Source organism: Hemitrygon akajei, chromosome 18 (assembly GCF_048418815.1).
Source record: "Hemitrygon akajei chromosome 18, sHemAka1.3, whole genome shotgun sequence".
In the NCBI taxonomy this organism is placed as follows: Eukaryota; Metazoa; Chordata; class Chondrichthyes; order Myliobatiformes; family Dasyatidae; genus Hemitrygon; species Hemitrygon akajei.
In genome coordinates, this window is record NC_133141.1 from 44,459,436 (window position 1) to 44,486,080 (window position 26,645).

General features: G+C 39.2%; 1 protein-coding gene across 2 annotated transcripts in view; it reads left to right on the forward strand.

The window, feature by feature from the left end:
* tmem106a (transmembrane protein 106A) overlaps positions 1 to 26,645 on the forward strand; it is a 43,115-nt gene continuing 16,470 nt past the window's right edge. Inside the window, exons 1-5 of one of the 2 annotated variants that reach the window (XM_073071559.1) lie at positions 36 to 121; positions 13,496 to 13,601; positions 15,315 to 15,551; positions 26,033 to 26,096; positions 26,198 to 26,357. In XM_073071559.1, the coding sequence (XP_072927660.1) occupies positions 15,332 to 15,551; positions 26,033 to 26,096; positions 26,198 to 26,357 (444 nt within the window). In that variant the 5' untranslated portion in view covers positions 36 to 121; positions 13,496 to 13,601; positions 15,315 to 15,331. Of the gene's footprint in view, positions 122 to 13,495; positions 13,602 to 15,314; positions 15,552 to 26,032; positions 26,097 to 26,197; positions 26,358 to 26,645 lie in introns of both variants that reach the window. The other variant, XM_073071558.1, reaches the window with a different exon arrangement.

Sequence of the window (26,645 nt, forward strand, 5' to 3'; positions counted from 1 at the left end):
GGGAGGCGCTGCAGCTGCGGTAAAGTCGCTTCTCCGGAGGCGGCGCCATTCAGTCAGAACGGACGGCGGGCAACGGACAGAAGGGGAGGAGGAAGGCGATCGAGAAGCCGAGCTCGCGGCAGTGAGTAAACTAACCCTGGCCAAAGAATAATGGGAACAGCAGCAGGACCTGTCACCGATACCCACCCCTCCCTTTCCCAGGCCCATGTCCCTCCCCCCCGGGGTATCGCTGACAGGGCCCAAGAGCCGAGTCTCGGAGACTGCCTTGTTTATTTACTCCGTGGTCAGGTGCAGCCGGGGTCCAGCAACCCTGCAGCGCAGCCCCTCCCCGCGCCAGGCTGGGACTGGTGAGCTTAACTAGGCCGTGGCGACCTGAGCTCAGTCCCTTTCTGCCCAGTGCATTCATGCTTATTTTCAGGGCTGAAATCCGTGAGCTCGATTCTGTCGTTGATTTGGCCTGATTATTATTCGCACCTTGTTTTAAACGGAAGATGCAATCTTCACCGTTCCGTTAATAGACTCAAGCGCATCTTCGCCAGCCGCGTTTAGTTCCTCGTTTTATTTTTCAGCTGTAGATGTGAGATTTGCTATTTTGCAGTTTTACAGCACCTGATCAAAGCAATTATTCTTTTATCGCCACCTCATTACTGGTTCTCTCCACCACTGAAAGATCATGTAACAACACTGTGCTTTCAAGAGTTCTTCGTTAAAGCCAGTTTACACCACCATCTAATTCCTTGCTGTCAGATGTCCTTAATGGAAGCTCTCCCTGCTCATGCTCATTATTCAAATTTTCGAACAGTTTAAAATGATAGAGGCTGTAGGGCGCAATCAAGTGTGAGACAGAATGTAAAGGAGAAAGTTTTTTGTTGTTTACTCGAGAGCTAAGCAATGAACCATAGTTATAAGTTAATAAATCAAGCAAAAAAACTCGGGAAATTCTTTATCCATAGGATGCTTAGAATGTAGAACTTCCTGAGGGAATGGGAAAGTAATAGATGAAATATTAAAGGAGGAATAGTAGGTGGTGCCTTGGTTCCTTGTGTGGAATATGAGAACAAAGATGAACTTTTGTAACTATCCTGTAATCTTGTACAGCTTGTTGAATATCTACATATACCTCATATACAGTATTTACAATTTAAATAATGTTCTTGATATAGAAAAGATATTCCATAATGTTTCTAGGATTAGATAAATGAAAATGCATGCTGAGTCAATGTTTGTTGACTGAACATGAACAGAATAGTTGAAAATATGTTCCGGAACCTTTTTGGAGGTTGAAACAGCAAGGTGGAAAGATGAATGAGAATACTGTAAGTAAGGCAAATGGATCTTGGGAGAGGATTTGGAGGGACCTCGTCAACAAAGTCTTGTGATGACCGTGATAGTCGGTCGAGAAAGACTAGACCATTTAGACCGTATTCTGTGACATTTAGAAGAATGACTAATGATCATATTCGTGCATGTAAAAACTTAAGGGGCCTGACAAGGTAGATGTTAAGGTCTTTTCACTAGTGGGAGGATCATGAACAGGGGGACATAACTATAAGGGGCCTGCCATTCAAAACAGGTGCATTGAGGTTACTTCAGTCAAAAGGCAGTGAGTGCATGGAACTTTCTGCCACTGGTGGTAGTGGAGTCCAGATCATTAGAGTAACATAGATAAATATTTAAAAGATTGAGGAATTGAGAGTTATGGGGAACTAGTACAGAAGAGTTAAGGCTCACATAGATCAGCCGTGATAGTGTTGAATGGCAGGGCAAGGTTTATTCCTGCTTCTGTATTCTTGTGTAATGAGTTATTTTTTCCTGAATATGTAACTATTGGCAGATGTGCCACTCAGCAATACAGATCATGGACTACCCAGCTCTAATCTCCTGTTCTTTGTCCTGTCTGTACTTTGTTAGCTAATCTCACTGCACCCATAGCTGGATCACACCAGGAAAAGCAAGAATTAGGTGCAATTTAGTTGCATTAGACTGGAAAGGATTTGGGTAGACTGAAGTTTAATAATTTAAGATGTGAAACTGATAAGAATGCAAATTATTCATAACATCATTGCAGAGCTTGCCATATGTTTCTAGCAATCAACTGCAACCAGATTAACTAAGCACTAGCCTGTTGGATTGTGTGAATCTATTGAGTATTATTACCACAAAATGCAGGAGGATCTCAGCAGGTCAGGCAGCATTTATAAAGGGGAATTGTCAAAGTTTCGAGCTAAGACCCTTCATTAGTCCTAGTGACCCTTCAACCAGTTCCTCCAGCATTTTGTCTGTGTTACTCTGGATTTCCAATATCTGCAGAATCTCTTGTGCTCTTGAGTATTAGTTCACATTTTTTTACGTGGAGTCTCAGTGACCACCACATGTCTTGATACTGCAACTGAAAGTAATAGAGAAAAGTGAAACAACTGTGAATAACAGGGCAGCACAGTTGCGTAGTGAGTAATGCACCGCTTTACAGGGTTCAGTTCCCACCACTGCAAGGAGTATGTATGTTCTCCCTGTGACTGTGCAGGTTTCTTCCATATGGTTTCCTCACACGTCCCAAAGACATTGGATTGAATTGACTTTATTTCTCGCATCCTTCACATTAATAAGGAGTAAAAATCTTTGCATTACTTCTCCGTCTAAGTGCAATGTGCAATCTATAGTAATTTGTAATAAATAGTATGTACAACAGGACAGTTAATACGGTTTATTAGGGTAATTGGTCACATGGTTGTAATTGGGTGGCGTAGGCTTGTTGGGCCAGGAGGACCTGTAACCGTGCTATATCGCTAAGTTTAAAAAAGACACTTTCTATTCTCCATGCCACAAGGAGAGGCTTTAAAAAAGAACTTCTGAGCAGGAAAATAGGTGACAGTTTCTTCTGTTTGACTTTAAAGAAGGAAAGCAATATGAGAAATGACAGATCTTTAGAGCTGGTAGCTTGGTTAATTTTTAGAGGCAGTAATGTGATTTTGCAGCTGAAGCAATCAAGGATGTCGATGCATAAGGTAAAGCTTTGACTTTTTAATGACACTCAATCCAATCCTGAAACAGACAGTCATGTTTATTTTTCCACTGATTATAAGAAAACTTATGGTTTCGACTTATTGGATTGTAATTTTTTAATCCATGGTTTTTTTGGAAGGCTTCATGATTATATTAAGTGTTAATAGAACAAAGAGAATTGAAAACGGGGAGAAGCAAAAGTATTGTAGGGGAAGGGAAAGAAGAAGTAAGAATGACAGGCCAATGTGTTCAGCCCTCCTGCTCCACAGATAAAAGACATTTCATTCATATTTGTAGATAAGAGTTAACCAAACACTTAACCCCAATTCAAATAATGGGAATACCAAGAAGCTTCCAGAAAGAGACAGAACTGTAAAAACTAGGGGACACACTGAACAATTGCATATATGTACTGTGACCACGAGGAAACATACTAAACAGTTACACACCTACAGGTAATGATATAACATACAAGGAGACATAAATTGTTAAACTGCAGAAAAAATAACAATTATACATTCTAATCCAACAGACTTGAATGCGAAATGTGGATGAGGTGTTAGATGATAGGCATGAGGCACGTTTCTTAAACCAGGAAATTGTTTTACAAAATGCTAACATATCAATACATTTAGCAGTGTCAAATTTGAATCTCTTAAAAAAAATCACAAAATAGATTAAAAATAAGTTGACATGTTTTTGGATATAAACCACCTTTAGGATGGTTCACATCCAAAAATATGTGTTGAAATGGTTCCTGATATTTTGCTGTGCAAGCAGTCCATCTGGGTCATCGTCCCTTAAGCACATAGTCATACAGCAACAACACGACTTATGTCGGAAGCAGGAAAAAAAGCCAACTGCTGCTGGAACCCTATGGGTCGAAGCAGTCTATAGGGGGAAAGGAATTGTCAACATTTAGGTACAGTACCTAAATCCAGATTCCAGTATTTGCAGTTCTCTGTATCTACACTGTAAGGCTGCTTTGGAGAAAAAGAGAGAGGTCCTAGATTAATATGGAGAGATACAGGCATTTATTTAAGTGAAATACTTGCCAAGAGGAAAGTTCGGTATCTGCGTTTGGAGCAGAATGAAGGGGGTGGGTCAGGACCAATGTACAAAGAGCCTGGTAGGAGTTGACTCAGATCATCTCTAGAAGTTCAGATTTTTGCACAATTGGGCAGTACTGCAGAATATATCATGGCTGCATTTAACATGACAAAGGAAGCTGCATCCCATGAAAAAATATCCTTTCGTGTTGGTGTATTTATCTTGGTGAGCAGGGACTCAGGCGGACAGGTCACTCATGGTTGCATTTAGACAAAGACTGAAATATCTAGGGGGTGTTGACATCTCGGTCCGTGGCCGCCTCTTGTGCCATGATGAGGCCACCCCAAGGGTGGAAAAGCAACACCTTAAATTCCATTTGGGCAGCCTCCAACCTGATGGCATGAATATCGATTTCTCCTTCTGGTTTAAAAAAATTCCCTCCCCCTCCCCTCTTCTATTCCCCACTCTAGCCTCTTACCTCTTCTCACTTGCCTATCACCTCACCCTGGGTCCCCTTTTCCTTCCCTTTCTCCCATAGTCCACTCTCCTCTCCAATCAGATTCCTTCCTCTCCAGCTCTTTAGCTTTCCTACCCACCTGGCTTCACCTATCACCTTCAAGCCATCCTCCTTCCCCTCCCCCCACCTTTTTATTCTGGTATCTTCCCCCTTCCTTTCCAGTCCTGAAGAAGTCCTGGCCCCAAACATCAACTGTATATTCATTTCTATAGACGCTACCTGACCTGTTGAGTTCCTCCAGCACTTTGTATGTGTTGCTTTGGATTTCCAGCATCTGCAGAATCTCTCATGTTAATAACTGCGAGATGACTCACATAACAGAAGGGCACTCAAGTTAGCAATTCACCAGCCTGGAAGAGATGATTCCCAAACTCCTCGTGAGCAGAGGAGCCAAAGGAGTGCATTCTACTGGATATCATCATTAACTCCCTTTCATCGCTGAACTGATCTAGAATTAGTTAGTTATCACGTGTGCTGCTGCCTCATCATATAGCTGACGTGCAGCAATCTTCTATTTGTATGGTCGGAAGAGAAACCCACTGTTTTGACCCTGTCAGAACATAATGAATAGTGGCAGGAGGGAGGAGTGGAGCAGGTGGGAGATTTTGAATACTGAAGTGTGTCATTATACCCGACACTACACATTGCCTCAGAAACTAGAATGGAGAGGCTGAGCTGAATAGGTTGGGGAAATAATGTTTCATGAGAAGCTACGTCTGGGCCTTGCAGGCTGCATCTGCTAGCAGACTTGTATGATGTGGTGTGGAGGCTCACTGGTCTATGCACCTGATGAAGTCTACTGATGGGATGCATGACAATAAAATCAACTTGATTCCACAAGGTAGTTGTCATTTTGTCAGGTCTGCCTAGCCAAATACAGGAGGTAAAAAGAGGTTTTGGAAGTTGTGTGCATTTTTTTGAAGGGTTTGGCAGCAATCCCATCATACAGAAGTGGCCACACACTGCTTCAGTGGAATCTTGCCATGATCCAGTAAGAGGTCTAGTTTCTTACCTACAAGAACAGCTTGAAATTCTTCAGGTGAAGCAATTTGGCAGCAGGGAACAGCCTGATATTCCTGTTGACTAGAGAGGAGCCACTCCAGAGCAAATTGAAATAGAGATATGAAATATTTTTGATAAGCAGGAAGTTTCCACAGTGCACACAGGAATACAGCACTTAAGCAGCTTACAGTTCTCCAGGAGCAAAGGGAAACTACATATGGGCAGATTGCTATCCTGCTTGAGCAGAGAATTGCAACACACAAGTAGGTTGCTGTGCTATAGGAGCAAAGATACGGCATGTGTGAGTCCACCACTCTCCTGCAGGAGCAGACCTGTCCTTTCCATTTCCCATCACCTCATTGGCACAGAATGCTGACTCAGTAGAAGAGTGAAGACTGGAGGAACCTGACAGCAGTGATGCTTGCTCTCTCAGGATCCTTCACATCTGGGTGTTGAAGCATAAGGACATTAGAACTCACCTATGTGCTTGTCAAAAGTCATCCAATTCAGGTAACGTCCTGGTGAATCTCCTCTGTACTCTCTCTCCAGGCGACCGTTTTGTTTCCATAGTGTGGCAAGCAGAACTGCGCACAATACTCTGTGCAGTTCAAACAGTATCTTGGAAAGTTGTATTCTGTGTATCAATTAGCATGCCACCTTCACCACCCTATCTACCATTCAGGATCTTGCCTGTATTCCCTGGCTCCACACATAGATGAACCCTTTGGTCCCTAAGGGACCCCACTTCCCTGGTTTTTCTCTTGCTCTTGGGATTATCACTCTTTAATTTTTTCTGGTTAATACAGAATAATTCAGGGTGTACAGTATTTTCACCATTAGTATTATTATTGTGAAAGAAGAGGTGATTAAACTCTCAGATTTTAAAGTGAAAAATCAAAAGGCAGAGGTGAGAATAACTTGAGGAAACATACATTTGCAAAACGTTTAGTTAATTTCATGCAATTGTCATATACTTCAGCTACCAATAACCCTTATAAGAAATTGTTTTGTGTCTTTTCATGGCCTAACCACATACGTAGATAGAATCACCACTCCAGGCTAAAAGCACCTCTATGTATTAGCTCATTAAATGAGGGATCTCCCACAGTGAACTCCATCACTTGAATTGCTTCTAAAAGTTGATTCTTCTGAAAAAGAACAACTCAAACTTTACTTATTTAAAAGCAGGTTTGTACCTTAAGGATTTTTTTTTTGTAATTTAATTGGAAGCAAAGAACATAAAGTGAACCACAACTTTGACATTTTTTCTGCTTGAGGCAAAGTTCCAAAAAGAAGCTGGATTGAAATAAAGACTTACCAAAGTGCAATTGGGCATATTTATTAAGTGGAAGATGACAACAAAAGGAAAACTGGAAATCAGAGGAAAAAAATAGGAAACTGAAAATTGAGGAAAAGTACTACTTCTAAGGTAATAGTTTTCTCCTGTCCCTGCCCACAGACCTTGCTGATTTTTAGTGCACAGCTGTGTACGTCAATCACCTCCACATGATATGGACTGAGAATTCTCTAGGCAAATCCACTTCTATCCAACTTTAAGATGAAGCATTGTTGTAACTGCAGACTTGCTGAGAAGCACATGAGTGTGGTGTGACATTTATTCTCCTTTTCCTTCCCACTATGTAGATGTTTCCAAGTATAAAGGTGGCTTTGAAGATGTCCTTTTGCTTAATTTTTTTGCCAAATTGTGCTTATTAGGGAAAAAAATGCCTTTTCTTCTGATGTGTACCTCTGTGATTTAAAGTATTGAATGGAGGGAAGATAACTACACAGTTTAAAAAGCTTCTTGTACTTGGGTACAGATAACTAGAAAGCCAAGTCATCTTGGGACAGTTTGAACACAGCCAGTAAAAAACTTGGCCAATTGATTATGAGCAGAAATGGGTCTTCAGTATCAGAAGTCAAAGCAAAAATTGTTATCAGCACTTTTTTTTCTAAATAATTCATAAAGTATTATGTATACATTTCAAGCTCTTTTGAAATACCTGTATGCTGCAAATCTGATTTTTTTTGTGCTGTGTTAAGTGAAATTTTAAAAGTGAGATGATTGGCTAAAGAATAAAAGTGTTATTTTCCAGAATTTAAGAAATGCTGGAAAAAATAATTTAATTAGATGGTACCTGAGGATAAAACAACTAACTTTTCATTTGACTATGGGAAGCAATTAACAGTAATAGGTTAAGTATTTCTACATAAAGAGATTTAGTAATGCATATACATTCAGTGGCTACTTTAATAGATTCACCTGCTTGTTAATGCAAATATCTAATCAGCCAATCATGTGGCAGCAACTCCAAAAGCATGCAAACATGGTCAAGAGATTTGGTTGCTGTTCACACCAGACATCAAAATGGGGAAGAAATGTAATCTAAGTTTCTCTAACCATGGAATGATTGTTGGTGCCAGGCAGCGGTTTGAGTATCTCAGCAACTGCTGAGTTCCTGGGATTTTCATGCACAGCTGTCTCTAGAGTTAACAGAATGTTGCGAAAAGCAAAAAAACATCCAGTGAGCGGTAGTTCTGTGGGTGAAAACGTATCGTTAGTGAGAGAGGTCAGAGGAGAATGGCCAGGCTGGTTCAAACTGACAGGGAGGTGACAATAACAACAGTGGTGTGCAGAAGAGCATCTTGGAACGTACAACATGTTGAATCTGGAAGTGGATAGGCTACATCAGTAGAAGACCATGCTGGATTCCACTTTTCTATCGAATGCAGTGGCCACCGAGTGTACAGCAGTTTTCAGGTTTCAGTGTATGATGGCCAAATGAATTCTTACTTTCATTATACTTTTATGCTTCATATTTTAGCCTTGAACCACAGGAGATCTGCAGAGGATTCAACAATGAAGTTTACGAGGCTATTGGATTTTTTATTATAATTTTCTCTATAGGATTCCAATTTATTTCTGCTGCTGTAGAAAATGGTATTTTTTTTAGTGAGTTGTGTATTGCTGATGCACCACTACTGATGACCATCGGTGAACAGGAAATCGAAAGCGGAAACTGAAACATGTGAATCAGCACTGACAATGACAACATTTAAAGATATTGTGTGATAGTACTGCTTCTGAGAAGTGGGGGACAAAATTTTTGTGCCAGAATTTTCTGACTATAAAGTAGTACGCAATATACAAACATGGGAAAGTCTGCAGATGCTAGAAATCCAAAACAACACACACAAAATGCTGGAGGAACTCAGCAGTCAGGCAGGCAGTATCTATGGAAATAAACAAACAGTTGATGTTTTGGGCTGAGACCCTTCACCAGGACTGAAGAGGAAGGGGGGGGGGGGGGAGTTGCCAGAATAAAAAGGTGGCATGGGGGAGGGGAAGGTGACTCGCTAGAAGGTGATAGATGAAGCCAGGTGGGTGGGAAAGGTAAAGGGCTGGAGAAGAGGGAATCTGATAGGAGAGAAGACACAGTCCTGTCAGCAGAAAGGATTATATGCCAAATAAAGGAAAGGATTCAAGAATGTGTTCAAAGCTTCCTTGAAAAATAATACGACATTTCTGGCCCACCCCTGCTCAAAGTGTTGAAGGGGCATTTGGACTGCTGTTGAGAATCTTGAATTTATGCTTGAGGAACACACAGAAGTTCCATGTAAATAGTTAAAACAGGTATAAAAAAACACAAACTGAGTAACAAATTATGTATTTAAATGAAATACAGAACAATTTAGAACACTACCAATAGTACTATAAAACTGTATATTAATTCCTAATAGTTATTGACAGAGGAGTTCATCCAATGTACACAAGGAACAAAATCAGTGCAGATAAGGGACTGCCTTCACCTTCATACAATGCTATTGATGATTGAATCGTCCATATCTTTATTTTCATTGTAACATTCAAGATGAGTAGCAATACCTTCAAACTCTTTGTATTTCCTAAGTTGTTTAAGTAGTGAACTGCAGTTCTGAATTGTCTAACTGCTTTTTCTCGCCAACTATCGGCAAAAATCACTGCTTCTTGAACACCAGCACATGCAACTGATGCTACTTAAAAGTTGTTTGCTCTAAGTGCGGTGCAGCGCCTAACAGCAGCGCAAGTGCACGCGACTGACGCTAATTAGAACCTATTTGGCAAAAGTTTCCTGCCCAAATTGTATAGCATGGTGTCCAAAATAAATGAAGGGAATCCTAGCAATTTTCTTGACTGGTTTTTGTTCTTTAGGAGTTGTCCTAAATAAGCGGCTTCCCTGATTAACCGATTGCCCAATTAACCAGAATCCACTGTACTTGCTTAAGGGCTTTAATTATTGCACAGTATTTTTGGAGAGAGGTTATCGAACAGAAGGTATTATTATTTTTAGTGGCTTTATGGTTAATTGTGTGCTATGCTTCCTTTTGAATGTGTCAAATGCAATCCTTCCGTAGAGATGAGGCCTACATCTTGATGTAGTTCAAGTCACAGCTGACTATTCCAGAGTTGTTCACACCTGCAGTCTGGTTGTGTTTCTTGATGATAAGGCTCTGTTGCATTGCTTATCCCAAAATGGCACACAATGAATTCTGTGCCCTCTTGAATTTGGCTGTTTTAGTCAATCAGTTGTAAATGTGCCACAACCTTTGTGTTCTGATGCATCCTCTGAATCTGGCCCCCAACCTCCAGGACGCAAAGCATGCAGGGGTGCCGGATCCCCCCGATCTGGGACGACATTTATGTGCCGGGCGGCACCTAATTAATTAGCTTGTTTATTTCGGCTTTTTTCTTAAAGATGTGCTGGGTGTATTCCACCTACCACTGCACCCTGCACGCTTTGCGGATCGGAGGTTGGGGACCACTGCTCTGAATGATTTTTTAGTCTCTCATTGGTCCAGCTATGGTAAAGTTCAAACTCAGAACTGTTCTCGATGGTGTAGGTTGGACAGTCATTTACAGTGTTGCGCTGCTGGGGCAATGTAAAATTAGCAAATACATCAAAACTCTGATAATCCATGCTTTATCCTGATGGTTTGGCATCTGGCTCGCTGGATCCTGTTTCTCATGCTCCCTCAACCATACTGGGTTCCCGGTTCCTACACTCCCTTTTGACTTGCCCCGTTTGTGAGAAGTTATTTTTATACTAATGTATACCATGTTTCTAAAAAAGTGCATTGAAATATTAATATAATAACATCTAATAGTTCAGAGAATCTGCTAATCCACCAACAAATTCCTGAGGGTGATGGATTAAGGTTTTACTCTTTGGTATTTGAGTTGCCTTTCCACTAGGTAAGATCCGGTCTGTCTGGGTACTCTAGTATCCACAATAGAAGGTATGCATCTCCTTCAGTTTATATGAGAAAGTTATATCACTCTGGTTTAGAACATAGAGCATCAAATAGTACATCACAAGAACAGGCCCTATAGCCCATGACATTGTGCCAAACTTATCAAACTGCAAGTTGAGTACCCCTTATTCGAAATTCCAAAATCCGAAAACCTCTGAAGTACAACATTTTTTTGAACACTGACATGACATCACAAATGGAAAATTCCACAAGGTGCTGGGAAGGTTCCCAGCTGACGCCCAGGTCTCTGCGCACTGTACACAATTCTGAGAGGTGACCTCACAAATGTGATGAACAAAAGTTAATGAAAAATTGAAAAACACTGCATAAAGCAAAAAAAGATCTCGATCGTGTATTGAAAGAATGGATTCGTCAGAGTCAGAATGAACATATACCATTTAACGGTATGCTGATCACAATCAAGCAGCGATCTCTCACAACAAACTGAAAGTTGAAAGTAATCATCTCATGCACAAAATTATTTTTAAAATTATATAAAATCCCCCCCCCCCCCATTGTAGTTGCTGTGGAACAAGCAGCTGTTTGAAAGAGATGGTGGATACGAAGTCAGTTGTAGTGCTGGAACCCAGTAATAGACATGGTTGGGGAGCTCATTCAACTCCGATAGTCTGTGGAGAACCCAGCTCCATCACGTCAGACTGTGCTCTGACTGCGGACTGTTGTCTCTGTGAGCTTCACACCAGCTGTGCATAATCTGCATATGTAATATAAATGGATTTTTTTGTTTAGACTTGGACCCCATCCCCAAGGTATATAGATGCAAATATTCCAAAATCCTAAATTTGAAACTGATGTTCAACCTGTAGTAATTAAATGTCAAGTTAAACTAATTCTATCTGCTTATACAATATCCAAATTCCTGTACACATTCATGTACCTGTCTAGGAGCCTCTTAAACACTTCTATTGTATTTGTCTCCACTACTACTCCAGGCACGCAGTACACTCTGTTTTTAAAACAAAACTTGCCAATTGAATGGAATGGTTCACTCTTTTGAACTTGTCCTCTCACTTTAAATGCAGACCCTCTAGTATTAGACATTTCGATCCTAAGACAAAGATACTGTTTGTCTGTCTATACCTCTTTTAATCTTATAAACATCCGTCAAGTCTTCCCTCGGCCTCTGCCGCTCCAGAGAAAAATAATCCTAGTTTATCCAACCTCTCCTTGTAGCACATGCCTTCTAATCAAGCCAGCATCCTAGTAAACTACTTCTGCACCCTCTCCAAAGCCTCTATACACATTCTATCCACATCACTGGGAACCTCACGTGGTCTGTACACACCAGCTGTGTGGTGAAAAAGGCACAACAGTGCCTCTTTCACCTCAGATGGTTGAGGAAGTTTGGTATGGGCCCCCAAATCCTAAGAACTTTCTACAGGGGCACAATTGAGATCATCCTGACTGCTGCATCACTGGTATGGGAAATGTACCTCTCTTAATCAGAGCATCTGTGGTTGTGAGCTTCCCATGATTCAGGACATTTACAAGGACAGGTGTGTAAAAAGGGCCCGAAGGATCATTGGGGACCTGAGTCACCCCAACCACAAACTGTTCCAGCTGCTACCATCGGGGAAACGGTACCGCAGCATAACAGCCGGGACCAACAGGCTCCGGGACAGCTTCTTCCACCAAGCCATCAGACTGATTAACTCATGCTGATTTGAGTGTACTCTGTTACATTGACTGTTTAGTTTATTATATTTTATTATAAATGACTGTGATTGCACATTGCACATTTAGACGGAGACATAACATGCAGATTTTTACTCCTCATATATGTGAAGGATGTAAGTAATAAAGTCAATTCAAATTCAAATTCTATAATGGAGCAACCAGAACTGAATGCAATGGTTCACTTAGGAACACATTGCAATTGTCAGCAGAATAACCACAGTCTTAATATATTTGTTTGTTTGACAGTTGGAAGGGGATGTGGTTAAGAAGTTGACATGATGTGGCTTGTGACTGATGATTATTATATCGTTCAATAGAACGGAATACTGAAACATTCCACTCTGTAGCACTTTGGAAATGTTATATCCTTTGATATATTTTGACAGGTTATGCATAATGAAATTAGCAAACTTAGGAACCCTGCCACCTTCAAATCTGTAAGATTGCAGCCAGAGCACCACCTTTTGGTGCTACTCGATAGGTTTCTTATTAAGGAGAGTGGATAAAGTTAAATTTCCCTTGCAATGAATTTCAGCAACAGTTGCTTGAAGGTAATGTAGTTTTCAGTATCTGTTAGAGAATGGATATGATTTCCCTTCAATAATGAGTTGCGTTGGCTATTATTTTGTGCTGGTATATCAATACTGAGGAATTCAAACTCAGCATTTTAGGAACAGCTTCTTCCCCTCCATCATCAGATTTCTGAATGGACAATGAACCCACGTACAGTACTTTTTTTTTTCCCCCTCCTGTTTTAAATAAATAAATAAATAAATTATAAATAATATACACTCTCACTTTTATCTCTTTCACCTATCACCTTGTACTACTTTTTCCCCTTTCCCCACCTTCTTGCTCTAACTTCTCATCTTTTGTTCCCATCCTGATGAAGGGTCTCGGCCCGAAACGTTGACTGTTTATTCCTTTCCATAGATGCTGCTTGGCCTGCTGAGTTCCTGCGGCATTTAATGTGTGTTACCAGAAATTATAATATAGGATTGAGTGGTTGATGGTCGGAATGGACTCAAAAGGCTAAAAGGCATGTTTCTGTGCTGTATCACTGTAATGAAGAAAACTGTCTTCTTAGTTACCAGGAGTCTTAAGTCATGCACAGTGAAATAAAGATGTGAAAAAAAGGATCTATTTATGTGCAAGAATCAAGAAATGGGAAATATTAAAAAAAAGAATCTCTAAAATTAAAGGAATGAAAGTCCACACTTAGTAAGTTGAATATGCAATAGCAGCATGATTAGAACTGATCAAGCCATTAAAATTACAGCTTAATGCATCAGCCCTAATTTCTTCTGTTGTGTTTGCATATTTAGAATGGTTCAGTCACACCCTTGACATTCTCCAGTGCAATGCTTTTAGGCAAGGTACTTGCAGACAGCAAGATAATTTAGAATTTTTATGCCTTGGACGTGGAAGTTGTGATTTTATATCCATTATCATTTCCCTCATGGAGGGTCATTCTGCATCTGTGGAAGGAAATAGAGGGTTGAAACGTTGGCAGTCTGTTTCCCTCAATAGATGCTACCTGACACACTAAATTCCTCCAGGTTTTTGTGTGTTGCGCCAGATTCCAGCATCTGCAATCTCTTGTGTCTCCATAACTTCCTACGTTGAGTTAGAGTAACTTTTCTCCTCTAGTTGTTTTGAGTATGGTATGTTTGACTCCAAGCCAAAGTGTGGTATATAAAGTCATGAGGGGCATAGATAGGGTGAATGGTCTTTTTTCCATGGTTGGGGAATCAAGAACTGGAGAACATACAGTAGTTTTAAGGTTAAGGATGAAAGGTTTAATTAGAACCTGAAGGGCAGTTGTTTTACATAGTGTAGTATAGGCCTCCGTTAGTCCCGATAGACCATGGATTTGAACCTTGGAAAGTTTCCAGGGCGCAAGCCTGGGCAAGGTTTTTTTTTAAATGGAAGACCGGCAGTTGCCCAAGCTGCAAGTCTCCCCTCTCCATGCCACCAATGTTGTCCAAGGGAAGGGCATTAGGACCCATGCAGCTTGGCAATGGTGTTGTTGCATTGCAGTTTTACATAGCAGTGGTAGATGTATGGAACAGTTGCTAGGGGAAGTGGCTGAGGCAGATATGTTAAATACAGGTATATGGATGACAAGAGTTGAGAAGGATATGGGCCAAGTGCTGGGAAATGGGATCAGCTTGCATATACATCTTGGTTGGCATGGATGTCTATGGCCAAAAGTCCTTTTTTTTAGTGCCTTACAGCTCTATGACTGAGTAATATGGAGATAAAAATGATTGGATAGACTAGTTGTGTCAAATTAATTTTCCCTTCATAACTTGAGCACAACATTTCATTATCAGTTTCATTAAAAGGTCTGTTACTATAACGAAGTGTCTGCTGCATCTTAAGTCTCAGGTATGAATCCAAGCTAAATAAAAAGCTGAAATTGCAAGGAAGAGTCAGATGCAACCGCTGAAGATTTGTTTTTGTATATTCAGGCTTGCTTGGCCAGCTTTCACTTGCATACAGATTAATGGAAGCAGGATTTCAAAGCACCGAATTTAACAGTTACACATTATCAGAACCAGAAATTGGTTTTGGAATCATGACCACAAGGAAGCTTGTATCCTCTTGTCTTATCACTGACTTTCTGAGTAGCTGGCACATCTGTCTGTGATATTGATTCATAACGTTTCACATGCATTACGATAATTGAAAAAGAATACCATCTCCATAAATGAAGTATAATCCTTTTTGTTCTGAATTCATGTTACAGGGAAAGTACAACAAACCATGGGTAAATCATTCTCTCATTTACCTACTTTCTCAAGACAAGGCAAGAAAGAAGATGCAGAGTCTATTGTGACAGAGACAGATAGAAAATCTGTAGAAAACACAGATGAAGTACAGGGCAACAATGGAGAGGCCAGTTCTCATGTTCCTTATGTAGAGTTTGTGGGAAGAGAAAATGTCACATGTCCCACATGTCAAGGGACTGGCAGAATACCAAGAGGTAGGTGGTTTTCCATGTGACACTAAGCTACTAAAATCTGCTTCACCACCCTCTCCCACCCTTTCACTTGAAAGGTATCACCATCGTTTGATGAAGATAATTCCACTGTCAATGTAACAATCCACGATTGCTTCAAGTATTTCATGCAATAATGAGACACTGTGAAAGATTCTTCCATCATTTTGCATATTAGGAAATACTGATGATGTCAACTTTCTGATCTGGCAAACTAGTCCTGATGAAAAGGGTCTTGGCCCGAAACGTCGGACTGTTTACTCTTTTCCATAGATGCTGCCTGGCCTGCTGAGTTCCTCCAGCATTTTTTGTGTGTTGCTAACAATTTATTTAAGTGATTTTATTTTCCTTCTGCTATCTGTTCCTCTACTTTTTATTTTTAAGCTAGCAGCTCCATGATTCAGGGTTCCCAAATATTTTGGTTTACAATTTTTTTAACCAGTTTTTATAGACACCCAAATTTGAGGCTTTGTATAAAGTACCTAGATTTGTGATTCTTTGGGAAAGCAAAAGACACCTTTTGCCACTGAGATATATAGTACATACAGTGCTTATAATAATTATTCACCCCGCTTGGAAGCTTTCATGTTTTTTTTTACAACATTGAATCACAGTGGATTTAGTTTGTTTTCTTTTGACACTAATCAACAGAAAAAGCTTTTTTTGTGTCGGAGTGAAAACAGATCTCTACAAAGTGATCTAAATTAATTGCAAATATAAAACACAAAATAATTGTGTAAGTATTCACCCCCTTCAAGTCAGTATTTAGTAGAGGCACCTTTCAGAACAATTACAGCCTGAGTCAGTGTGGATAGGTCTCTATCAGTTTTGCACATCTGGTCAGTGCAATTTTCCCCCATTCTTCTTTACAAAGCTGCTCAAACTCTGCCAGATTTCATGAGGATCGTGAGTGAACAGCTCTTTTCAAGTCCAGCCACAAATTCTCCATTGGATTGAAATCTGGACTCTGATTTGGCCACTCCAGGACATTAACCTTTTTAATACAAAGTACACTGCAGATGCTGTGGTCAAATCAACACATACAAACAAGCTGGATGAACTCAGCAGGTCAGGCAGCATCCGTTGAAAGGAGCAGTCAACGTTTTGGGCCGAGACCCTTCGGGGGGCCCCTGCCCCCTCCTTCTTCAGTCCTGACGAAGGGTCTCGGCCCGAAACGTTGACTACTCCTTTCAACGGATGCTGCCCTACCTGCTGAGTTCATTAACTTTGTTGTTTTTAAGCTAGGGCAGCATGATACAGCCACCACCATGCTTCATGGAAGGACGGTGTGTTTTTGATGGTGTGCGGTGTTTGGCTTATGCCAAACATAGCGTTTAGTCTGATGGCCAAAAAGCTCAATTTTGGTTTAATCAAACTTTAGAACCTTCTTCCAGCTGACTTCAGAGTCTCCCACGTGCTTTCTGGCAAACTCTAGCCGAGATTTCATGTGAGTTTTTTTCAACAGTGACTTCCTCTTTATCACTCTCCCATAAAGCTGTGACTAATAAAGCAGTCAGGCAACAGTTGTTGTATGCGCAGTCTCTCCCATCTCAGCCTCTGAAGCTTGTAACTCCTCCATAGTTGTCATAGGTCTCTTGGTGGCCTCCCGCACTAGTCCCCTTCTTGCACGGTCACTCAGTTTTTGAGGACGGCCTGCTCTCAGCAGATTTACAGCTGTGCCATATTCTTTCCATTTCTTGATGATTGACTTAACAGTACTCCAAGTCTGTGACTTGGAAATTTTCTTGTATCCATCTCCTGACTTGTGCTTTTCAATAACCTTTTCGTGGAGTTGCTTGGAGTGTTCTTTTGTCTTCATGGTGTAGTTTTTGCCAGGATACTGACTCACCAGCAGTTGGACCTTCGAAATACAGGTGTATTTTTACTACAATCAATTGAAACACCTTGACTGCACATAGGTCTCCAAAATAAATGATCTCCATTTCACTAATTATGTGATTTCTAAAACCAATTGGTTGCACCAGTGATGATTTGGTGTGTCATGTTAAGGGGGGGGGGGTGAATATTTATGCAATCAATTAGTTTGTGTTTTATATTTGTAATTAATTTAGATCACTTTGTAGAGATCTGTTTTCACTTTGACACAAAGGAGTCTTTTTCTGTTGATCAGTGTCAAAAAAGCCAAATTAAGTCCACTGTGATTCAATGTTTAAAACAATAAAACATGAAAACTTCCAAGGGGTTGTAAATTCAATCCTCATTAGCCACTGATTTTGCTATCTGTAGATTTATATACTTATGGACTTGGTTCCAAGCCACAGCTTTAAAATTTTTAACTATATTTATGTAGATATATATATTGAATTCTCAATTATTGTCTGCTTAAATATGGTGTTTAATTTCCAAATCACTTGCAGTAATAGGCTCCTGCTGTGTACTGCTCCAACAGAGAGGTTTTTTACACAACTGTATCATATATTTCAAACCCAGTTATTGCTTAAGTTTTGATGGAAGAGTTTGTTAGCTAATGTCCTTTTAGGTATTTAAAAGGTTTAATGTGTTTAATAAAGTGCACTAATGCTTTTAGAATATTATAGGACATGCGTATGTTTATTTGGGGGTTGCGTATTGGATACAAAGGAGAAGACCTTTGTGTTTTTTGTTACCTGTGGGAAGTCCGTGCCCCTATTCCTTGGGTAGTGATAATGAGGGTGCTCAATACTGTACCTTCCTTATCATGCCAAGTGTTGAAAACACTGCATTGTTAGTCTGTATCGACCAACACTCTAAATTTTATTAAAAAGTAAAATACAGGACCAAAATATTGCACAAGAGGGACAGCATTCCTTTATTTTATTACGTCTAATATAAGCATTCAAAGATAATTCCGTGTGCTTCTGTACAATAACATGACAATGTATTTTTGATGACAAAACTTTAAATGGGATGGAGCCTTCAGATTGCAGTGACCCAAAAAAATTGAATGATCGAAGATCAAAAGCTATTAGTTTTTTTTATCACTCTTTTTAGTGTTAAAGCAAACGTAATACAGACATGAAAAGATATTTTTGTAATGAAACTGCCGCTCAAGTTAGACTTCAAAGCCACAATATTGGCATGAATTCTGATTCAAAAGTAATTTGTAAGTTTACAGGCAACTCAGTGTGGAAGTGCAACAAGGGGTATACTGATGGGCTTGCATGTGAAATTGTAGAGAAAATAAGGAGATCAGTATTAAATACTTTTGTAACTTAGATTCATTGTGTACTACGTAACCATTGTTAAACAGAAATAATTTATCTGGCATTTTTAAGTAGACAGACTCACAATGGGCAAGAATGTGAATGACATGGATTGTTTTGCATTGAAACAGCTCAGTAAGTTCTTGCCATCATTTATTTGACAACAGTGCCTTCCTTATCTAGCCTGTTCAGCATCATCCTCTTCTACCCTATGCTTATCTTAGTCCTCCATTAAATGCAACTCTTCTACATCTTTCAACCACTCCCTTTGATAGCGTGCTCCAGATTCTCAGAATTTTCTGGACCAAGAAGATACTTTGAACTCCTCTCATCGATGACTTGATGTTCTAGTCTTCTTCTAGTCTTAAAAAAAATCATGTGGGCGGTGTGGTAGCTTAGTGGTTAGCGTAATGCTATTACAACACAGGTTTGATTCCGCCGTTGACTGTAAAGAATTTGTACGTTCTCTCTGTGACCAAGTAGGTTTCCTCCTGCATCCTAAAGATATACGAGTTAGTAGGTTAATGGGTATGATTGAGCAGTTTGGGCTTGGTGGGTCGGGTGGGCTTGTTACCATGCTATATCTCTAAATAGATAAACTTTAGATAAACCTTTCATAATTTTAAAGATTTCTATTCAACCACTCAACAATTTTTTATAAAGGAATAAAGGATCACTGAGTGTAATTATTTCATGATGATATAACCCAGTTTCCAATCCATCCTCAAATGATTTCTTCACCCTCTTCAGAGAATCTACAATAAAATGCTGATACTCCATTCAAAAGTTATATGTTTTAGTATATAACTTTCCAGGTGATAATTGTCGTGCTACCTTCCAACTGCTGGAAAATGTATTATAACATTGTATAACTTCTTAAAAGATTAAAAGTATGTTATGGTATCCAGTGGTCCAAAAATACTCACTCTGGCACTGCAAAATCCTGAGTGTCACACTTTGCGTATATGGGCTCAGTTTAGGAAGTTTTATGGTTTCCATGGTTTTTCCTTTTCTAGCCCTATCTTACATAATCACCTTTTTTTACCTACTACGTATGATTCAGCATTCCATGATTGGTATAGGAAGGGCATTAGTCATTTTGAAGATCTTTTTATTGATAATCGCTTCGCATCTTTTCAACAGCTCTCTGCTAAGTTCAATCTGTCCAATGCTCATTTTTTTAAGATATCTCCAAATTAGACACTTTATTAATCCTTTAATTCCTAACTTCCCTGAAATGCCTGAGAAAAATGTTATGGATTTCTTTCTTTCTATTAATCCACTAGGTAAAGGTTTAATATCATTTATTCGTGATAAATTACGGCGTGCCCCTGTGGATAAAATTAGAATGGCTTGGGAGCATGATTTAAATATCTCCTTATCTGATGAGACTTGGGATTCGATTCTCAAATCGGTTAATTCAACCTCTCTTTGTGCTCGCCATTGCCTTTTACAGTTTAAGATTGTTCATAGAGCCCATATGTCTAAATCTAAACTATCTCGATTTTACCCTAACATTAGTCCTCTCTGTGATAAATGCAAAAGGGGCGAGGCCTCTCTCATTCATATGTACTGGTTTTGTCCTAGCTTGGAGAAATTTTGGAAAGACGTCTTCATAATGTTATCTTGTATTCTGAATCACCACCTAGGACCTAACCCTTTAATTGCTTTGTTCGGTTTTTTGGGTGAGACAGATTTACGTCTGAGTTCGACTAAGTGTCGAATATTATCTTTTGCTTCTCTCCTGGCTAGACGTTTAATCCTCCTTAGATGGAGGGATGTTGCCCCGCCCACGCATGCTCAATGGCTTAATGATATTATGTCCTGCTTAGACCTTGAAAAAATTCATTATTCAGTTCTTAATTCAGATACAAAGTTCCATAAGGTCTGGGGACCTTTTATTGAGTATTTTCATAACCTTCCTCTTAACTAAGGTTTTTTTTTCGGTCCCTTGCTTTCAGCTCCTTTTTTGTTGGTAGTAGGCATTAATATCTTCTGTTGCTAAGTGTATTTACAGTTTTGGGGGTTTGAATGTCCTGATGTATACTCTCTAGATTGTGTTGTGGTTGGTCTGGAGTTCTTTTTTGTTGCGGGGCCTGGGGAGGATACTAATTTTACGTATCTTCAATTTGGGTGCTTTCTCAATTATCTTCTTTTGTATTATATTATTATTGTATGTTTATTTTTGCACTGTATTAATGTTCTTCATTTCGATCTGGTTTTTTTTATCTGTAGCGATGTAGAAAATGTATTAAAAAACTAATTTAAATTTTTTTTTAAAAAATCCTGAGTGTGCAAATGATTAGGGTATTAATGTATATATATTTTTTAAAATATGGTAGCAAGAATTGTACAAAGACTGAATGCTCCTACCTTCCTCTTTCAGTTGGATTTAACTATCATCCACCAGCTCATGCTCTTCCCCTTCCCCCTACCTTTTATTTTGGCTTTTGCCCTCTTTCCTTTTAATCCTGATGAAAGCTCTTGGCTCAAAACATTGACTGTTCCTATCCCTCCATAATGCTGCCTGACCTGCTGAGCTCCTTCAGTGTTTTGTATGTGTTGCTCTAGAAAATTTCTGATTATAAATTTTTCTTTCCAATCAGTTTCTCTAGAAATGGACTATTTGGTTTGCCTTTTCCAGTATCCTATTAATCTTTCCCATTTCTATTAAAATGTGATAGTTCAATCTTGTGTACTGAAACTAATTTGAAATTATGCCCATTTATTAACTTTGAGTTTGTAGCAGTTCTTGGTGTTGACTATTCATCCAAGTTATCTTTATATTCAGAAATTATGCTGATAATTTTGGAATCTGGGTCTTTAGTACAAATTGAGTTGGGTTGCTTTACATCTTCAGCCATTCTGGGCACTCTGAACTCTTTTAAAACTAGCTGCCCACATACTTATGTCCCTCCACCTGTGGAAGCCTGTTTTAAAAACTGCATGCCATGCATTATCTTTATCTGCTCTCTGATACTTCAAACAGTTCATTGTCATTAGTTTGATTACAGTGCTCCTGTTTAAATCTGTGTTGCCTAATGCATTGACTTTGGTTCTTAGGTATTCTTTTACTTTGTTAGTTTTTAAAAATGATGTTATTTTTCCTAACATGAATATCTGGACATACTTTATTTCCCTTTTTAAATACAAGGCTTGCATTATTTTTCTGCTGTCCTCTGGCAATTTACTTTTTACTATCAAATTTTCAGGTATATCTGATAATGCCTCTGATATCTCCTTCCAATAGTAACTTCTGAATGATTTATTTACTGTTTATAGGACATATAGTATTACAGCATAGCACAGGTGTTGTGCTGAACTTTTAACGTACTTTAAGATCAATTTAACTCTTGTCTCCTATAGACAGTAGGCCTCGATTTTTGTGTCATCTATGCGCTTAAGAATCTCTGAAATGTCCCTAATGTATCTGCCTCTACCACCACCCCTGGCAGTGCATTCCATGCACCCACAACTCTCTCTGTCTTTTTAAGAAAAAGTTACCTCTGGCACATCCCCTATACTTTCTGCCCTCAATGTAAAATTATGACCCCTCATATTAGCCATTTTCAACCTGGGGAAAATGTATTTCCTGTCCACTTGATCTATGCCTCTTATCATCTTGCATACCTCTATCAAATCACCCCCTCATTCTCCTTAGTTCCAAAGAGAAAAGTCTTACCTTGCTCAACATATCCTCTTAAGACATGCTTTCCAATCCAAGTAGCATCCTGGTAAATCTGTTTCTCCTCTTTCTGTTTTAGAAATTGTTAGTTCATTTAATGTTTTCCTTTTTCTATTTTCAAATTCTGATGCCTTCTGATATCTTGTCTACTGATCTGTCACACTGGAAACTAATGAAGCAAATTATTCTTTAGTAATTCTATGGTTCTTACAATTACTACTACTGCCCCTATTATTGGTCACTCTTTTCCTGTTCTAGCAAACCTGTTTCTCTTTCTGTGTTTCAGTATTTTACTTCTGTGCTGGCTGATAATTTCATAGTTTATTTTAAATTTATTTATGCCATTCTCTATCTTTGTATTTTCCCAGTCTTAGGAATCCTATGATTTATAAAATTAAAAGCCAAACCGATAATGGGTAACATGAACCTGATGAATTGTGTCTCTATGTCTAATTAGATCATCGCTGCAAACAACAATTTCCAACATGCTACTCACATGTAGTAATATTAAACAGGTTCAAGGTGCATTTATTATCAAAGTATGTATGCAGTATACAACTCTGAGATTTGTCTTCTCCAGACAGCCATGAAACAAAACCATGGAAGCCGTTCAAAGAAAAGCATCAACACCCCATGCGCAAAAAAGAACAAATTGAGCATATTGCAACAAGAACATCAACCCCTGCCTCTATGCGCAAAAATCAAAATGTGCAAATGGCAATGTGAACTTCAAGCCCCATGTGCAAAAAAAATTGCGCACCTGACAACTAAAACATCAACCCCCCCCACCCCACGACCCACGAACAAAAATACAAATCGCATAAATGGCAGCAAGAACATTACCCCCCCCCCCCCCCCGCACAAAACAACAAACAAATCGCGCAAGCAGCAATAAGAAAGAATGGGTGAAGTCCCAGTCCTGGATAAGATACTGAGCTGTTTATGTGGTCTGATCCAACTTGACATAAACCCGATCATTTTATCAGAATGTAAATTCAACCAGCTCACTATACAGATGGATGTGTATCTTTTGGGCTTGGGTTGGCCCACTATGATAATAAGGCCTCCCAAAATAGGTGAGGGAAATAAGTAACAAAACATATGAAAGGACCATTTCAGAAACGAGAAAATCTGCAGATGCTGGAAATCCAAATAACACACACCAAATGCTGGAGGAACTAAGCAGGCCAGGCAGCATCTATGGAAAAGAGTACAGTCAACGTTTCTGGTCGAGACCCTTCAGCAGTAAAGAATTATTTCCTCAATTTTTGTCAAGGGTTATGTTTTGGAAAATCATAATACAAATGTTTTTCTTGAAATGCACTCCCTCTGTAATGCAAAGATGTACCATGTAATATTCATAACAAATTACTAGCATTAATAGCACAAATAGAAATGAATGTAACCTCAGTCAGTAGGTAGCATGTGTGGAGGGGGGATAAAAAACTTAAAATACGATGTCAAAAATGCATCATCAGAACTGGATATGTGAGAAAGCAAATTAGTTTTAAGTTGCAGAGAGGATAAAAGGAATGGACTGGATAAAAAAGTTGATGGGGGGGGGGGGGGCAGGGTTGCCCAGGTGAGCCCATTGTTCATGGAGTGTCCAGTTAACAGATTACTGAGAGAAGTGAGACAGAAACAAAGACGCGGTATCATTGAAACGCAGGCCATTAGCTGTTGCTGAAACCTGAAGCTAAGTTGGTAGAACTTTATTACTTATCTCTATTGTCTTCCAGCTGGTTAATTTCCTTCGATTTTTATTATGTTTTTGTTTAATTGTTTTCGTATTTTACAATCCCTTGTGTCTGCCGTCCACTACATTTGGTGTGACTTAATTGCACTTGATCTTCCTTTAGCCGGATTCTTTTTCTAACTTAGAGCTTATAGAAGTGACACAGCTCTTATCTCCAATGACTATAGCTACTGCACTTTTGCCCTCTCTCTCTTTCTAGAACTGTTATCAGCTGTGATGTTTCAATATCAGTCCTGTTATTTTTCTTTGAAATGGCCTCTATAGATGACGCTTGACTTGTTGAGTTCTGTCGGCATTTACAAGAACTCCAGCTGAATCAAGTCTAGCTTGTACAGCCTTTCCCCATAAGACATGAAGGCGAAACTATAAGTAAACCATAACTTATGTAGAGTTGACCACTATTTTATAAAATTTTGGATCACAGTTAATGGATTTATTGTCATATATACTGAGATCCAGTGAAAAGCTTTTGTTTATGTGCCATTCCATACATAAGTACATGGAGATAGTACCACGGTGGACAGAATGCAAAATATACAGTTATAGATACTGAGAAAGTGCAGGTAGACAAAAAAAGGGCTATGTAGGGATAGACTGAGAGATCAAGAACTCACCTTTACCATGTAAAGTTTGTCAAGACTCTGATAACAGCAGGATAGAAATGATCTTTGAGCTTGGTGGTATGTATTCTTAAGCTTTTGTATTTCTGTGTGGTTGGGAGTGTGGTGGGGGGGAGAAGAGAAAATGTCCAGTGTTGAGGGTGGTTTGTGTTGTTTTTGATGATGTTGACTGCAAGAAGATCAACCTTTTCCTTGAAAAGTATGATTTATCAGTTGGGATCTTATGACAATCCATTTTACTTGTGGTCAGCATTACTGATGACTAATTGATTTATTTTTAGATTTCAGATAATTGATTGAATTTAAATTGAATAACTCCCATCGTGGAATTTGAACTCTGGTCTCTGAATTATTGGTCTAGGCCTCTGGATGATGTGTGCAATAATTTACTTCCTGCTACGTTTGGCGCTACAGATACTTGCTAAGCACATTTAGACAACATCTCCCAAGCCCTCAACTTTTATCAACAAAAAGAACAAGGGCAGAATGTGCCTGAGGACACCAGTATCTGCAGATTCTCCAAGTCATAAGTAGTCATGACCTGGAAAAATATTGTGATTCCTTCATCATCACTGGGTTAATTCCAGGAAGTCATTTCCTTCTTGCAATAGTTCAGGAAGGTGTTGGATTGGGGTATAGAATCGGTATCTTCCTTGTAGTTTAACTTTGCTATGAATGTTTATATTTTTATATAATCACCTACATACACCTAATTCAGTGGGTTACAGTTCCAGTGGTTACAGTTGCCTCTGTATTTTTCTGGAAACTTTTTGGTTGCAGTAGCAAGTGTCATATTACTCTAATCTGGTCATCTTATTGGTTAACTGTTAACTCTAGTCTAATATGAGAAACTACTTTTTCTACTAAACTACTTTTTAGGAACTACTAAAACTACTTTTTAGTTTCTTTCCTTTGCCTCTCTCGGCGCTTCTTATTCCTTCTTCTTCGTTGCTCTTGTAATACTTAATAAAATGATTGTAAGCAACAAGTGTTATGCCTCATTCTTGACTTCTGAAGAACCTTTTGGATCACAAAGCATCAGGATTCAACATCACCCATCATCTCAAGACCAATTAAGAATGTGTAATAAATGCTGGCCTTGCCTCTTCTCATTATGCTCCCATCTCATAAATGAGTAACGTAAAGTACTGTGGGAAACTTGACTAGATTTTTAAAGATTCTGTTCTGTTTTACATTTCCAGGCCAGGAGAATGAGTTGGTTGCCCTAATACCATACAGTGACCAGAGACTGCAACCACAACGAACGTCAGTATCAATGCTTTACTGTTGCAAAAGTGTTATTTTACTAATAGAAAAGAAAACAGAAGAATGTCACTTCTAATTCTGGGTTTTGATTTACTTTTCAGGAAGCTGTATGTGGCAGTTGCTGTGATCATCAGCCTTTTGATCAGTGGGCTTGCAATCTTTTTCCTTTTCCCACGTTCCATTGATGTTGAACATGTTGGTATTAAGTCAGCCTATGTCATTGATGACAAGAAGGATTACAGAGTTATTCTTAAAATTACGGTAGGATTTATTTATATTAAATCATAGAACATAGAAGAGTACAGCACAGGAACAGGCCCTTCGACCCAATGTTGTGTGGAACCAATTAAATTAGTAATCAAATGGCCAACTAAAATAATCCCTCTGTCTACACAATGTCCATATCCTTCCATTTCCCTCACATTTGTGTGCCTTTTAAACATTTCCTAACAGTCCCTTGTGTATCTAACTCTACCATCCCCCTGAACAGCACATTCCAGGCACCCACCACTCTGTGTTTAATAAAAAGTAAAAACATAAAAAACTTGC